Genomic DNA, 17,577 nt, shown 5'->3' with positions numbered 1-17,577 from the left:
CACTGCTGGTCACTCATGTGAAATAAATTATCCTTTTCCTACACTGGGAATGCTTCCAGCTTGCTGAAATTATTAGTTTGCACTTTCCAGTTTCTCTGGTAGAGGAAAAAAGGTTTTGCTTATTTTGTAAAAGCACAGCTGGACTAGAAAGGAGGTTTTTTGCAGGAGCTCTCTGTTCCTTCTCTCATATTTCCTTTATGCATGCAAAGAATTTTCCAGATGCTCCAGTTTTTGACCAAGTCAGCCAAAGGAGGCAACAGGGAGAAAAATATATTTTCTATTTGCAGTATCTCCCCMCTCCTGGTCAGTCATCATAGAATGCATATTTCCAATGTAGAGCAACYTGATCTATATTCTTGTTTAACTGCAATAATTTAATTTCTAGACATTCATTTTATGGACAAGTTTTCTTTCATTCTCATTTCAACCATCTGAATGGTTTGTGCCTAATCCAAAGACTCAGAAGCTCACATTATTACTAAAGTCATTTAACACAAATTTTTAACAGTTCTAACAAGTAACAGAATGTTCTCAATATCTGAATTATATCTTTTTGATACAAAGTTGAGAGTACRTGATAATATTTTACATTTAAAACTTTATTTCTAAATTTCTAATTTGAACTTTATTATTTTGGTTTAGTACATGAGATCACTTAACAACTTCAGGGCTGAACAGCCTCACCAGCATGCAATGTATTATCTCCGACTCCTGATGACAGAAGTTGCTTGGACCAAAGATGAATTAAAAGAAGCTCTAGATGGTAATGTTCTGCCACTTTATTTTTTTTCTTTATGTTATTTAACTGTTGAGGTACCTATTTTGAGCTCTGCTCACTGTTCAAGTGAAGCCCCTGCAGTGCCAGCCCTGAGCTGATGCTGATCTTGCTGCCCTTGTCCTCTAGCTTCAACTAAGTAGAGTAGTAGAAAAGGCCTCAAATGGCAAAATTTGCTGATAGAAGTTCAGACAAAACTTGAACAGCTTCGTGGGCATGAACCTGGATATGGTGAATCCCATACTTAATCAACATTTGTAAAATCATTTGGCTCTAGTTTATAACTTACAGGCGTATTGGAGTGCATGTGCATTGCACTTTCCAATGTGCAAAGTATTTTATTTTTTCCATTATCAGGGCATCCTAGCTTATGTTTCTATAGATAAWAAAGAACTGTAACTAATGAAAAAAAAAGTACTTTTTGTAGATAATGACAATAATAAAGAACATTGTGGCTTGTAACAAAGAGTTGGCGCACCAATATATTTTAAGGAAGAAGACATTTCAAATTAASAGATCTAGTTGATTTTTAAAGCCCAGATGGAGTGGGATTCTGAGCAACCAGCTTAGTGGAAGGTGTCCCTGCCCATGGCAGGGGTGTTGGAGCTAGACGATCTTTAAGGTTGCTTTAAACCCAAACCATTCTGTGATTGTATGTTTGTAATAATAGCTGAAGAACTTTCCCTACCTATATTTTACTGTGTTGTAATAAAAAGCTGTTACTGGGACAGTTTACAAAATGTCTTGTAATGTCTCCTTGGAATACATCAAGACATTCTTTACAAAAAGAACACCTGGTTTCTGTATTTATTTGATGAGTTTGATTTAAAACACATACCTGTGAACACCCCATCCATTGAACCATCCTTCCTCTTATTCCATTGGTTCTATATGTTAAACTATACTTTGCAATRTATATGAAAGCTGCTTTGCAAGGATGGACTGGATGGAATGTGTGTGTATGTGTTGTGCRTGTGTCCTCTAGAATATATTGCCAAAATATTTTTGTATATCATTTGTTTCAAGTTAACACTGTGTTTGAGTTGAGGCTCTTTTTTTAATCTGAATGGTAAATACACAGTTTGTTTCTTGACTATTATAAACTACATGCTGCTTGTCTAGWTAATAACTAAGGCCTTTCCTTGGAACATCACCTGAATAATTGCAACTGTTTTCTCTGGAGAATGAATGTTTGTTYAGCATGATTGGAAAGGCAGTGCTTTTCTTTCTTTTTTTTCTTTTTTTTGAATCTGGGTCAAGACAGCATGTGAATTCTAAGTGAAACRAACTATATGATGAGTGCTGCTATTTAGATCTGGAAGCATTCCAGTGTTGCGTTTTTAAGGAGAGATTCACTTTTTCATAATGACAAATTACTCCTCCTCTAAAAAATTCACTGTATCTAATGATGACTTGGGCTTAGGTCCTTCATAATGTAAAAATGCTTGTGAGTGATTTAACTGTCTAAATATCTATTGTAGATGTCACCCTTCCCCGTCTCAAGGCCTTCATAGCACAGCTGTTGTCACGGTTACACATCGAAGCTCTTCTCCATGGCAATATAACAAAACAGGTTGGTGTGATACTTTCTTAATAAAACCATTTTTATTTAAAAGCAGCATAAAAATGGAACACTAGTTTAATCTTTGCAGATCTTGAAGTAGTTTTGCCAAATGTGATTTCATAATTTAACTTTGTATTTTTTTATCTTTATGGGAGTATGAGTGTAATTTTTTCCACTTCAGATTTATTAGGCTAAGTGCTGCCTCTATATTGCTCTTGGAAATTTAATAAAAACAACCTAAGATCTATGTATTTGAAAGTCTTGCATGTCATTACTGTGATCAAGCTGCAAAAGGCATGATGTGCTGCAGATCTTGTGCTTTTCCATTTAAAGCTTTCAGAATAACTAGCAAAGATTTAAGAATCCATTATCCATCCAAATTAAGTTGTTTGCACATAGCTAAACAACAATGGTGGATCATAGAAAAACCAAGTGTCAGCTCTCAGGGGAGTAAAACTCAGAAAACATTTGTTTTGTCTTCCATTAAAAGAGTAACAGTTTGTATATGAAGCCTTAAGAAATACTTGGATATATGYACCAGTACAAAATGTAGTGCTTTCCTTGTATGTTCTTGTATTCTTCTTTCATAAGGCTTGTTTGCAGTATTTTGTGTTAGAACAGCTCCGGAACAGTTTACTAGCTGGAGATATTGTAAACACTGCTAGTAACTGCTGAATATATGGAGAAGAAAGTTAACTAGTAAGGAAGGAAGAAATAAAATATGAAGGAGCTAATAGCATGGGTCTATTTTGTCTTTTTCAAGAATGTCCCTAAAGTAGTGGTAGTTAAACATGTAGACAATTTAAATATAAAGAAGACACAAAAAATTCTTGCCCTCCACACTCCCACTGTCTCTCATCTACTTCTACTGTATTTGCATTGAATTACAATAACTGCTTTCTATCCTTGATTCTTTTTCTTTTCTCTCACAGCACTRTCAATAATTGGCAAGTCTTATCCTGCTGCTAAATACAGAATAACTAATGATCATTAAAAATCCTCTTATGTTTTCTTTTCCAGGCTGCATTAGGAATTATGCAGATGGTTGAGGACACTCTCATTGAGCATGCTCATACAAAGCCGCTACTTCCCAGTCAGCTAGTGAGATACAGAGAAGTGCAACTTCCTGATAGTAAGTTAAATTATTTACTTATGATATTTAAGGCACATTAATTTGCGATTCTGCTTGCCAGCAGCATTTTAAAATGCATGTTACTCTGCTGCTAGGAGTGTGCTTTGAAATCAAACTTGCTCCAATTTATTTTAAGCTTAAAATAGTTAGGGTGTGGTTTTACTAATAAAATTATTTGCTAATACATGATCTTTCTAGGACACTTGACAATGTGATTTCATTTTTAATCTCTGCATGTAAATTGGACTTCTTGGAATGACTTGGATGATCTTTTAGGTGACTGCAAACCCTAGAACTTAAGGCAGAAACTCCTTCTATCATCAAATGATTCTGCAGTCTCATTCTAAGTCACTTGTTATCATTTATGGAAATAAGAACCCTGACCCACTCTCTGCTACACGTAGTATATACATTTGAATAAACATCTTCGAGCATTTCTGGGTATTAATTGACCATTAAGAATTGTGTGTAATGACTCTTTGGGAAAACTAAAAGTGCTTACACACATCACTTACTTTTTCTTACACAAATTCTTTTGGTCTTGTAGTGCTTTTAGTTCTGTGGTGAAAAAAGTGTTATTTATAAGAACGGAAGTTGCAGGTATTGCTGGAAGTGATGACATATGTAGCTATGCAGACAACATAAATTACCCATAGCTGATTGTCTGTGGAAGCTACCATATACAAAAGAAGTTGTTGGTATTAAATGCTGAATTATTTTTAATGTTCATAATAGTTCCTGGGAGATTGTCTTTAGAAAATGTTTACATGGTAGAGGCAGTGCAGAACGTCACTGCAGTTCCAAAAATATTTGCTTGAAGAGAAGCAGCCAGTTTCAGTTTACTTGCTCGTATTTCCAAGCAGCAACATTTTGATGTTAAAATAATGCATTATTTTCTTGTCTCTTGAAAAGTATGCTCTTAGTGGAAATTCTTCTGTAACAGTTCTAAACCACTTCCTATAATTCCATTCCACAAACATTAGACCATTACCTTTTTAATTGTGGACAATGAGAAAGTACACTTTCATGATCCTCAGTGTTTTAACTTCTGTCTTTCAGGAGGTTGGTTTGTATATCAACAGAGAAATGAAGTTCATAACAACTGTGGCATTGAAATATATTACCAGACAGACATGCAGAGCACTTCTGAGAATATGTTTTTGGAGCTGTTTTGCCAGATTATCTCGGAGCCGTGCTTCAATACTCTGCGCACCAAGGAGCAGTTAGGTGAGTTCTCCAGGGGGGTTGTGTCTGTGTACACAGAAACTTTCACAGTCACGCGCTCACACGAGACCTGAGGAGGTGTTCCCTCCCTGTTCAGTGAATGCCATTTAAAGGGCACTTGGTGAATGTAAATCATCTTAACTGCTGATGACTCAAAGAATTTTTACTGTGCACAGAGTCTAAAATAAGAACAAGCATGCATGATTTTTAAGATGTCTGAGATATCTGAAATCAACTCCATCTAAAGAAAAGTGTGATCACGGTACCGAAAACTTCATATTAGAATTTACCAAAAGGAGATTGGATCATTTCCCTAAATTTCTAGATCTTCCTAAAGAGTCAGTAGTAGTTAGAAYTTTTCTGCTTCTGATCCTACTTCTAGGTGCACTTCATGATTCATAGACTCACAGAATCATTTGGGTTGGAAAAGGCCTCTAAGATCACTGAGTCCAAGTGTTATGTTATAAGCCCTATTTTAGGAGTACTGCCTTATGGGTAACGGTAAGCTACCATGTTGGTGAAAACTTCAGTACATTTCAGGCTTTTTAGGATTTTACCTGTTCACCAGTAAGTGAACAGTTTACTGTTCAAGACAAATAATGGTTATTACCTGAACCAGTAGGACTGAGAACTGGTGAGGTTATTCCAAACAGAGTAAAAAGGAGAGACAGAGACTTTGCTCAACTGCTCGCATGATTGAAATACTAGTGAGGAGGAGTACAGATTTTCCAAAGAGAAGCAGACAAATATTTCAGAGTCATGACTGCCAGACAYGTTAGGCAAGATTAGGCTTTTTGTGAGCAACTAGCAGAACCAGCCATACAATATTMATCATAGGAATTTCAACTACCTATATAGCTGCTGGAAATAGGATAGAATCCAGGTTATTTAACAGGTTTTTGAAATCTGCTGGTGGTCACTTTTGTATAAAAGTTGGAAGTAACAGCTGAAGGTAGAGGGGGGGAAACTGAGGAAGAGCTGGTTTTGTCCAGCACTTCATAATGGCCAAATAATAGAGCTCACAAGACTTAGGAGGGGAGACGGTAGAAGTGCCATCAATATCCAGTAAAGTCCGTGGAATTKTTAATAAGCTTTCTGGGAAAGCTTAGGGAAAAAGAAGTTCAGGACTTAGTARTTTGCTAAACAGCAGAAAACTAGTAATAATAATTGTTTCAGTAAGTGCTTTAGCAGTATGAGAAAGTGGAGGAGAGGAGGAGAAAAGCTGGCAATCAAAATGTTTAAATCATAAAATCAAAATGTTCAAATCATCAAAAAATTCAGCAAGGGTTAGTTTGTTTTCACTTAAATGTCAACTGTGGCCAGATGACTTCCAGAATAAACACTGGTGATCAAAGTCCATGTCTTACCTTTGAACAGGAAAATAACAGATTAATTAGATTAAATTAGAAGCTTTTAAAAAGTTCAAAGTGTGATGAACTCTGTATTCTATTCCAAAGAAAAAATAAGGAAATCCTGAAATTAGAAGTCTTACAATGGAAAATTTGTGGATGGTAGATGGGGTGTTGGAAATATAGACACAGCTAAATGCTACATGTTTCCTTAAAAAAAGGAAAGAGAAAAAGGTGGAAAATTATAGATCAGCAGTTTAATTCTAATTCTAGGAAAATATGGAATGAATTTTCAAGCTAGTTCTAAATTCATAGAAGGTAACTGAGAGACTATTACTGGAATACCTAGGTGGGAGTGCTACACATTTGGGTACAGGATTTTGGAAGGTCATGACTGGAGAGTACAGAATAGTTCATTTGGAAAATGGTATTTTGGAGCTCTGCTTYGATCAAGTTCTACATGGTATATTCATCAAAATTCTGGATGATAAAAGAGTGAGGATACTCACTGAATCTTCAGATAATACTAATTTGGGAGAGGCTGCAAGTGTGTGGGAAGATAGAGTTAGAATTTAAAATTAGTTTGACATTTTGGAAACATGACTTGAATGAAGATAAGATGCAATTTGTTAGGAACAGTTTGGCAGGGACAACCAATGGCGCAGATACAAGCTAGGAAGCAAGGTAGCAATTTTGTAGAAAACTCTGCAGGGTACAGTGGATCAGAAGTAGGACATAAATCAGCAGTGTCATGCTGCTGTGTAAAATGCTGGGATATATAAATAGAAGTGTTCAAGATGCACTCGCAGTAATACTCCTAAATTGTTCAGATAAAAGCTCTGAAATACTGTAACCAATTTTGACAGGAGCATCAGGAAACTATAAGAAAACTATAAAACATTTSACTGAAATGTAATAGATTTATTATTAAAAGGGTGGAGGAAGACTGAAGAAAGGATTAGTTGTTCAGATCAGCAAATCGTGCARCTAAAAGGAAGGGAGTAGTATTTTTTTATGTAATTGTGAAGATGAGAAGTAGTCTTACATTGCAGCARAGAGAATTCAATTAGATGTTATGAGAAAAAGAATAAATTTCTGATGTTGAGTCTAATGAGCACTGGAGTACGGCTTCATTTCTGGTAACCTGATCCTGATGACAGAATTGCTTTTGTTTTGTCTTGGTCTGCCTCATCTCCTCCTTGCCCCTCCCCTGAACTGATAGTGACCTCAGTGAAATATGGATGTTCTAAAAAAAAGTGCAGTGGCACATTTTGAAAACCTGCATTATTTTGTTTAYAATACAGAATTAAGTTGGCATAGCGTTGCATTCCTGTCAGACATGCCACGTTTGGCAAATCCAATGCTGCGACAMGGGATTTCTTTTAATTTGTTGCTGTTCTTGTTTTGCCAAGGTTACATTGTGTTCAGTGGCCCACGGCGGGCAAATGGCATCCAAGGACTGCGATTTATTATCCAATCTGAAAAGCCGCCACACTATTTAGAGAGCAGAGTTGAAGCGTTCTTAAAAACGATGGAGAAATGCATAGAAGACATGACAGAAGAGGCCTTCCAAAAACACATCCAAGCTTTAGCAATTCGTCGTCTAGACAAACCAAAGAAGCTGTCTGCAGAATGTGCTAAATACTGGGGAGAAATCATTTCCCAGCAGTATAACTTTGACAGAGGTAAGACAAATGGTAATTCCTTTAAAACTGAATGCTCTAGTTTGGCTACATTTGTGRCTGTTGAGTGTCATATTCATTTGGGAACAGCTGAAACTTTGAMATAGCCTGTACATAATTTACTATCTATTTCCTTGAGATGCATTCAAATACACACTGACATTCCTGACACCATACACATTCATATGAACGCTATTTCTCTTCCATTGTGCAGTTGTTTTGAGGGAGTGCTGGCAGAGGCAACAGCAGGTATCTTAACTAACATGCAGTCTGCCTCAGCTTAGAACGGTTTTGAAGAAATACTGATTTTTTTTTTTTTTGGTTTTGCAACTGTGATGTTTTGAAGGTTAGTAGAAGACCAAATCAGATCCARCTTTCAGTATTATTACTGAAAATGGACTGACAGTTATTTACTATGTAGTCCTACATAATTTTTAAGTTGTATTTTTTAAATACTTCTTAAATGTGTTTTAATTTTTTTTTAAATCTGAGATACATTAGTAATACAGTTAGATACATTATCAATGCTTTAGTTAGATAYATTAGTACTACATTTTCCATCATTAAAAAAAAGTTAAATGAGCTTTTCCTGACATTTTCATGTCTCGACTCTCATTCACAGCTGTAATTTTCTGTCGTCATGCATTAATGTCTTTCCTCCATAAAACTCACTCTGTATTTCGTGACTTCTGTTCTGCTTTATGTGCACCACATTGGCTTTCCATGATAGCAAATGCAGTCTCTTTGCTTCACGATGACTCACTGAGCTGTTTAATAATGAASAGTTTTGACTTGTCATCTAGCTTGATCTAGAGAGAATGAGAGCTACTGACAAGGTTTCATGTCTGAGCATAAGCAGTGGCGTGGAGACTTATCCCTTCAAGTATTTTCTTTGTCTCTGATGAAATAGTCTGATTTTTCTCTGCCTTAAGTGTTTCTGTTTTTAACATACTTGGATCAATATTATCTCTCTGGAATTTCTTATGGCTAAGTGTAGCCATATTTTTCATATCTAAATCCCACTTATTATTTCCCTTGACTTTTATAGCTTTAATTCCCCTCTGCCCTCTAGTAATTAAGATCATTAATGATTACAATATGACTACAATTGTCAAAATCAGAAAATCATATTCCAGCCTTAAAAAGTGGAAAGATTTTTTTATGTTTTTACATTTTTATTATTACTGCATTTACTGTTTTCTCCCAAATCTTAMCTAGCTTTCTAAATTTATTGTTGAYTTTTTAGTTTTCTCCATACAGAACTTCATATTACTTACAGCCTGCCTTACAGACTTGGAATCTGCCTGTTCTTTTGCAYGTGTTCTTCCTTTATCTTCTTGCTAATCCTAAGAAAAGCAAGCACGCCTACAACAAAAAACCTTTCTGCTTAAGCAGCAATGATATTAGGTGATTAGTCCATGACAATTTAATTAATATGAAGGAATGTAGCAACTGAGACACATTGTCCCCAGATGTCTTAGAGATGATTACTTCTTAAGGGGTATGATGTGGGCACCATTTCTTAACATTTCTTTGAAAGTGCATCCTACCATCCTGTGAATAAAAGTCATCTATAACCARTCTGCATTAGAAATGTGTAATTGATTTGACGATAATATACAGGAGTAGGCATATCTATTTTAGCTACTGAATATCCTACAGTGTAATCAGTATCCTTCAAACATGCATTTTTTAGTAAGTCCAGTTAAATAGAGTTACTGAAATATAATTTTCTGCCGTGGTTCTAKTGACACATTCAGTGAAGCAAGTGTTAGCTTGAAAGGTAGCAATGAAAAGCTTATCATTTGCAGTCAATTATAGCATCTGAATTTGAAAGAAACATAYCATGATTGTATATACCTTGAAGCAGGGTGCTAATAACCATCTGTGATCTGCAGACTTATTCTAATTTGTACCATTGTTGTGCAGATAACATTGAAGTGGCTTATCTAAAGACGCTGACCAAGGATGACATTATACAGTTCTACAAGGTAAGTTAKGTAATGCAACTAAAATGTTACTGGGAATGAGATGTAGGTACAACTGAATCTTATTTGTGCAAGCAGTGAAGGGATATATTGATACGTGTCTTAGGTAGATGGTAAAATTGATGCAGATATCTTTTATTTGCTGAATATTACTTCACTTAATAGCAACTGTAAAACTTGTACAGAATGATTGGGTTTTGTTGTGGTTTTTCCTTTTTTTCTTGTCAGCTCTGACTCTTCTTGTTTCTTTTATCCTTTCTTTATGGATGTACAATGTGCTGCTCTGTGACCAAGCTGGGCCAAAATTGCCCATTTGTTCTTTTATCTTTTTCTTCAACCAGTCACTGATTCAGCTTATTTTATGGGCATGAATTGTGAATGAAACAGATATTTTTAAAGCTTTGTTCAGTGTAAACCAGTGGGTTTTTTTCTTCCTCTAACAGTTAGTCAGAGCAAAGGAACAGCAGAATGATGCAGTAATTGTACAWTTTAACTCAGATGGATATCTGACACAAGCGGTGGAAATATGTCCCTGTCCTGCACTGTCACCTCCCACCAGAATAAAAAAAATTGGGCATCATTCTTTCTGTTTTGTAATGCGTAATAGATGATRGTATTTCACTATATTGCAAAGTGCTCATGGAGTTTTATTACTTATGGAGCAGCTGGTAACTCAGGGAGTTCTTTGGAAAATAAGTTCAACTTAATGTCTTCTGAATTTATTATTGGATGGAAAAATTTCTGGCCATGAAGAAGCATAGGCATGTTCTTTTATGTCTCTTGGGCAGAGGGGATTGTGTACTTTTAATTTTTTTAATAGTGTGTTGGCATGGGTGAAGATAGGCAGCAAATGCAGAGTTAGTAAATGGAATTCTAGTACCTGTTGTTTAAGAAATTATAACTTGAGCAAATATGCATATTCTGGGTTTGTAGGAATCTATTTTGCTTATACCAATGCTGAGTATATGATTATCCAGCAGAAATTACAGGCCAGAWTGGTGATCTAGTCCAGCTGAATTTAATGATTGTGTTCAGGGTGATGTGCTTCCAGAGGGCTGCCAGGGWTTGAAAAGTCTGCTGAGATTTTAGGTTGCATTGCTGATACTATGATAGTTAATGGCTGAATTTCTGTTACTTACAGATTTTATGAGTTCTAAGCAGTACATGAATTGCTTGATTGTAAAATAGTTCAAGAGTACATATGGATGACTGTTAATAATATTTTAAGGCACATCCCAAAATKCATCCCTCATATTAAGGCTTAAATTAAAATTTAAATGTTGTCATTCTTTTTACTGTTTTATAATGTCTGTGGGATATTTGCTACTCCTGAAGGACTTGATGGGTTTTTTTTTTTTTTACTCTAGGTGCTGCTGGCAATAGATGCTCCCAGAAGACACAAGGTATCAGTACATGTCCTTGCAAGGGAAATGGATTCCTGTAAGTATTGTGATGAATATAGCATTTAATCAATTCCTGTTCCAACAAGTCATTGTTGCAGATAGCCATGTTATATCATACAAATGCACTGTAAGAAAAACTCAGCTTTTGAGATAATACACCATTCAGAGGAAAAAGGTGTGGTTTTTCCTAGGTTTACTTCACATGGGTGCCTCAGATTTTTTGTTGATTTATTTTACAAGTTTTTCAGCCATTCTGAAGTAGATTGATAGTAAAACAATATATCCTAWGGTAGCACTTCTGTTTTCAACAAGATATTTTAAAACAAACATAAAGCTTTATAACAGGCTTACAGGGGGAAAATCCCCCAACCAACCCAAACTTAGAATTTGCAGTTATCAATCCAATGTGGGTTTTTTTTTTGCTTGACAAGCAGTGAATGTCCACAATAGTATTCAAGCACCCACAGAGGGGAAAACCTCAAACAAACAAAAACCAAAACCTCTGGGAATGTCGAACATTTTATTTGAGCTTATAAAGGTCAATTTTTTTTTAGGTTTTATTTTGAAGTAATAYCAATCAGTTGTGCATTCTAAACTGTATTGTTCCATTTTAGAATTCAAGAAGGAAAAGGCTAGAAGTATTTCTGGTTAATATGAATAAACTGAGGGGAAAAACTTCCCAGTCTTTTCTTTGCAAATCTTTCACCATTTTATACTGGAYTTAAATTCTTCTGCCTTTGTTTGCAAAATCAAAAGTTTTAAAGGCTTGGCTGTAGTAAAGAAAGAAGGAGATGCTGCATCCATGTCATGAAACTTCTGCCTCTGGAGGATTGATTTTTACAGTAGTGTAGAAATTATAGCTCTCCACTTGAGTAAGGAGGATTTGCTTCAAAGCACCTTTCCAGTTTGCCTGACTAGTAATTGCTAAATAGAAATAGCTCTAAAACTTTTCCTATCTAGAGAAAACCTTTTAAAGTGTACTAACTGTATTGCCAGATTGGTTTTTATATGCTTTGAATGGTATCTTCCAAGACAAGGTTGAGCTTGCGGAAAACCTAACAAGTGGTTACTCTTACAGAAGTTATAACAAGTTACTCTCCCCAGTCCTAAATATTTTAATCTGGCATTTGGCCTCTCTTATGCCATGAAAGAAATTGAGATTAGAAATACAATAAGAAGCTTTGGGGTAATTGGAGCAGCACATCCATGATGACAGGCAGGGAATACTTGGGGTAGCTGTCCAGATCTTTGTACTTGGAGTAACCTTATCAAACAGTGTGCTATTCTTGCATTGCTCTTGTATGTACCACTGGCATTTGCTACTTGTCTCATAATTTGTACTGAGAAATGGTTTTAAGCATTCATTGATCAATATATTAGCTATTTTTATTTCTACATTCTCTTTATGTGTAAGTAAAATGAATAAAAGCCACTGCCTCAGCTCATGTTTTCAAATAAAATAATGGATTAATATCTCTATTTCTTAAGACAGTCATGGAGTATAGAAACAAAATGTTTAGAAAACCTTATTTAGTGATGCTTTAAAATTGAAAACCTGTGCTTTATTAGATACCTGTCTTRTAAGAGAAAACAGTTAATTATGTAAAAGATACTAATGAAATTATGGTCCTGAATTAATTTTGCTGATGTTAAATAGGCCCCGTTGTTGGAGAATTTCCATGCCAAAATGATGTGAACCTGGCACCAGCACCGCCACTACCACAGGTAAAAACAAACAGCACACAAAAGATCCTAGCCTRCATTCTGCAGTATCATTAAATACAAGTTCACAGGGAGAAACAAACTTCTTAAAATTCCTGCTGTCATGGGACTGACATTTTAGCTCTTCTCTATATGCATTTTTGTTCTCATTAACAACAAGGATTTTTCTTGATTTTTCTTTTTATCAGTTTGTCCAGTTACCTCTGTTCSTTTTAGTCCTCTAAAAAGAAAGCTAATAATAGTCATAAACTACACTGAATGTCTGCACCATGGAGTAAATACACATGATTATTGTCTGAAAATACTGATTGTCCATGATCAGATATATCAAGTGTCAAGAGAGAGATGCATATACATAAATGAATTTATCATCCTTGTTTAAAAAAACCTAAACAACCCACCAACCCCAAAGCCACAGCAAAAACAACCATTTGGCACATTCCTGTCAATGTGTAATGTGTGGAGGAAAGAATTTGTCAAATTCTGTTCATGCAAGTATTACAGATTTCACTGTGGTTAGATAAGACAGCACTGGACTCTTTGTGGACTTTAAGTGAATTTTCATAAAGGATGGCCATGTTTGTCTCAACAGGTGATTAACTTTCCACAGTGTGGTAGATCTATCTGTGTTCTTTATCAGACCTTAAAAATGAAATAATTGCTATGGGTAGAAATTTCTTTAAGAATGGTATAAGGATATGTCAACCATTATGACTGAAATACTAGAAASTTACTTTGTTACTCCAGTAAAAATAATAGTGCATAGAATAGCTATTGTGGTTATGATCTTTCTCTGATATTTGAAGRACAGGTGGGATACTCTGAAGTAGAACTTGTAAAAGGAAAGATCAGCTCTGCATTTATTGGAGATCATGACATTAGCAATGCAGTTACTGCAYTRTAGCTGTTTGAAATGATATAAATATGGAACTGGGTATTTCRTAAGAAATAGCATTGTATTTTGGAGGTTCCTGTAATAATGAAATATGAATCACTAATATTATAGTAAAGAGCAAGAAAGATGTGTTTCTGTGTAACTGTAGCAACAGTTAAAATGAAAAGCAAGGCATTTGTCATTTTTCTGATTAAAGATACTGAGCAGACTTTTTCTTGCATGCACTTCTTTGCAGCCAAGTGTGATTGAAAATATGACAGAATTCAAGCGCAGTCTGCCGCTCTTCCCACTGGTGAAACCACATATCAATTTCATGGCTGCAAAACTGTGAAGAACCCCAATGGATGAAGAAATGCAAATGATCAGTACTGACATGGTTTCAGGGGACTTCGTGATGAACAAAATTATTAAAGATCATTGGGATAAATGGTTCTGTTCATTATGAAAGTCCCAAATTCCTTCTTGGTTCATTTGACATTAGCTGTGTGTTAGGGATAGAGAGTATATAAAAATCAGTTGTGGTCATGTGTCATTTATATTACAGACAACCTGTTAAAAACCAAAATCAACTGAAACAATAATAATAAAAAACTTGTAGATGCAGTATATTTTTAAAATAACATATCCCTTCAGATTTTCATTTAGATGAAATAACCCTCCAGAGCAAACAAAGTTGCTTGAAACATGCTTGTTACTCCTGAAAAACACTGTTTAGTATCCCAATAATTATCTTATTGGGAGTTGGAGGGGGTGAGATAAGTAAGTCCTTTTTGGGATGGGGTCAATAATTTTTCTTAAAAAATAGAGACTTTCACATTTTTTTGAAGTGACGTGTTGAATGATACTTTTTTAATTGATCCTTAATGCAACCAACATGTTTTCTATTTAAGTTTTATGGAGACCAGTGTGGGGGGAAAAAAATGGAAATTTGACAACACAGTAATAGGTGAGAGAATTGTCTTAATGAGAATAATTGAAGATAAGGGCATGATTTTAATATTTCTATACAAATYTGGGGACATTTTATATTAAAACTAGTAAAATGCTGGAAACACTTCATTAATGCATCTCTTTTTTGTTACCRAAAGTGTCGTCCCGGTCTCTGGATACTATCAACATCATCCTGTTCAGTTTTTCAGCATTACTGTGAACTGTTTTCATTTGGTATATCAAATACTTTTATTTGGTGTAATTTTTTGTTTTCAGTTGCATATGTACCTGATGGAGAACTCAGTCTGTTTTGCCTCATCTGTTATGTTATGTCTYAGTCCAGCAAAGCACTCACTAGTGCAAATAACTTTTAACACACACTGGTTTTTTACTCAAGAACAGGTTCATGTCAAATAGGGGTTCTCTAATGAATCAGATCCATCACTATTCTGATACATGTGTGGGTCCTTCTTGTCCTTTAGGAAGGTGGTTGGGACAGTCCAGTGCTGGRGTAGCAGTGCTACAGCACAAACTGTGCTTCAGGTTACATCACAAAGGGTTTGCTGTGCAGAACTCAGAAGGATCAAGAACTATGCTGAAATCATGTTTATATATATAGAAATATATATAGATATGTATATATTCCATAATGTAGTAAAATGATAAAACGATGTATGGTGTCTACTCTTCACCAACTTSACTGACTTCTGTAGAAGTGGTGGAYAGCACCCAAATAGTAAAAGGCAAGGAGCATGAAGTTCTCCTACCTCTGTAATACATAAAAGAGATGGCACTTAATCAGACAGGAGAGAGTATGTAAAGCACTGAAGATACAAAATCTGCTCATCAGATGAGTGAGAATTTGCTTCTTACTAAAAGAGCCTGAAAATAATGCCCTGGTGTGACAGGCATGTGTATCAAACATCAGAGTCCTTGTATAGTCAATAGGGCTCTTCTGGGATTGAATCAGTGTTGGTTCTTACATTGGCTCTGAGGCCTAATTAAATGAGTGCTTGACAGGGCAAGGGCCTTAAGTTGGGTTTATTTGAAAGTCTCTTCTAACTGAATAAATATGGTGCATTTGAAAGTTGTTTTAAACAGAAACATGTTAACAGTACATGTTTCAGTATGTTTTTAATAAATTTGATCAGAGTTTGTGATGTAACCTGTTGCCAAGGAAGGCCACTAGCATTTTTTTAGCYCAATGAGGAGAAAAAAAATTAAATACAGTCTAAGCAAAACCAGTCAAGATGTCTCTGTTCACATTTTTCATGGATCCTTCACATGARGCTTTTTGCCCTCTTGCATTTCACTTTTGTTTATAATTTTCCTTTAGTAAAACTATTTGTATTATATATATTAAAAGTTGTCAACATACTACAAAGTATATATTTTGGGATTTAGTATTTAAACATACCACTCTTATGGTGAATGCAATGAAATGGCTCCTATTGTGTGTAAAAATAAATATATATATATATATATTCATGGAAGTACTATCAGGTCTAATTTTAACAGATTATATGAAAAAATTGGAATAGCAGTGTATCTAACMCAAGCTCACAAAACATGTTTTCCAGAGGAAAAAAAAATATAACTGCAAAKTTCTGTGACTGGATGTGGAAACCCATGAAGTTTTCCAACAACTCTTAATTGCTTTTAAGTGTTCTCCAGCATTTTACAGTTTCTGAGTTTGATATAGCAGTAAATTTTGATAAACTCAGGCATACTAATGGGTTCATCTTAATGGATCCAAAGCTGCAGTGTCTACAAGCAATAAAGAACTACCTAGAATACACTGTAATTCAATTTTAGTGCTTGTTAATTAGTTTATGTAAGAAACCATAAATTATTATTACATAACTGTAATTTTTGCAAGTGCTATTTTAAGCAGTTGATGTGGAATTGGGTGCATGTGACACAGCCAGTATGACAGAGTGCTAGAGTTATTCTGTTTACAATAAACAATCTGAATTTAATGTTTGGAGTTCTTAATTTGTTTCATTTAAATTTTTTGCATACTGGTAATGTTACATCTATCAGTCTGTGCATGTTTTTTGTTAGATGTTAAATGTGATTTTCTGCTATCCAGTTGGACTAGTTAGGCCAAACAGTATTGCTGCAGAAGTCTCCTGGGCACTTTAGGGAAGTTTCAGAGCACTTCCCCMTGTGGCATCCCACACCTTTTAGGTAGATCCACCTCTGTTGCCCTCTAAATGTGTGAAAACGTAGTAATATAAAGGTAGAAATACTTGCACAAGACAGAATTTTAAGTATCAAATCTGAAACTGTAAATWTAGGGCCTGGCTGCAGCCAGACTGAATCTTGCCTAGTGCAGCTTTACAGTGTTGCTTTTGAGAAATTATTTTCCCTGGTCATTTTCTTTGTTCTATGCACACCAAAAGAGTACATTTCAAAAGRTTGGGAATGTGTGATTGTTAAAATAGTAAATAATGTAAATTTTGACAGCATRAAGATACAAGTCAGCAGGCCCTTCTGCTCTTCTGAGAGGGCTCCTTGAAGTAATATATGATAGCAAGCAGCATTAAAAGAGACAAATTTTGTACTTGGCATTGGGAAGAGTGGCTGGTACTCTTGGGAGAAAGAAAATGCTACCAGCYCACCTGCAAAATAATTTATTCCCAACATAAGGGCTTTCCCCACTCCCAGTTGTTAGGAGTTAGTGTAAATCTTGAYTCATTGACTTTATTGTCTAGCAAAAATTCAAGTTATCCAAATCTACTTTAACTATTGAACCATGAAACAATGCTTGAGCTTTTTCAGGTTATTTGARCGCTTGGATGTGAGTAGCCCTTATTGATAATGTGTTCCACAAGGTAATCATAGCATTGGAGAAAGCATTACACAGCTCTTTAATGTTATTTATTGTTATCTAGCTCTTGTTTTAAAGCA

The 17,577-nt window shown here is 35.2% G+C and overlaps 1 protein-coding gene across 3 annotated transcripts in view; it reads left to right on the top strand.

The window, feature by feature from the left end:
* The window catches only part of IDE (insulin degrading enzyme), a 50,801-nt gene extending 35,284 nt beyond the window's left edge, over nucleotides 1–15,517 (top strand). For all 3 annotated transcript variants that reach the window (XM_057381106.1, XM_057381115.1, XM_057381098.1), the window contains exons 17-25: nucleotides 643–763; nucleotides 2,257–2,348; nucleotides 3,360–3,471; nucleotides 4,531–4,698; nucleotides 7,457–7,729; nucleotides 9,656–9,717; nucleotides 11,082–11,154; nucleotides 12,775–12,842; nucleotides 13,970–15,517. In XM_057381106.1, the coding sequence (XP_057237089.1) occupies nucleotides 643–763; nucleotides 2,257–2,348; nucleotides 3,360–3,471; nucleotides 4,531–4,698; nucleotides 7,457–7,729; nucleotides 9,656–9,717; nucleotides 11,082–11,154; nucleotides 12,775–12,842; nucleotides 13,970–14,065 (1,065 nt within the window). In that variant the 3' untranslated portion in view covers nucleotides 14,066–15,517. The remainder of the gene's footprint in view (nucleotides 1–642; nucleotides 764–2,256; nucleotides 2,349–3,359; nucleotides 3,472–4,530; nucleotides 4,699–7,456; nucleotides 7,730–9,655; nucleotides 9,718–11,081; nucleotides 11,155–12,774; nucleotides 12,843–13,969) is intronic.
* The last annotated feature ends 2,060 nt before the right edge of the window (nucleotides 15,518–17,577 follow it).

The sequence above is a fragment of the Malurus melanocephalus genome, unplaced genomic scaffold (assembly GCF_030028575.1).
Source record: "Malurus melanocephalus ecotype Western Australia unplaced genomic scaffold, MMel_1.1 scaffold_12, whole genome shotgun sequence".
In the NCBI taxonomy this organism is placed as follows: Eukaryota; Metazoa; Chordata; class Aves; order Passeriformes; family Maluridae; genus Malurus; species Malurus melanocephalus.
This window is presented reverse-complemented; position numbering and strand designations above follow the sequence as displayed.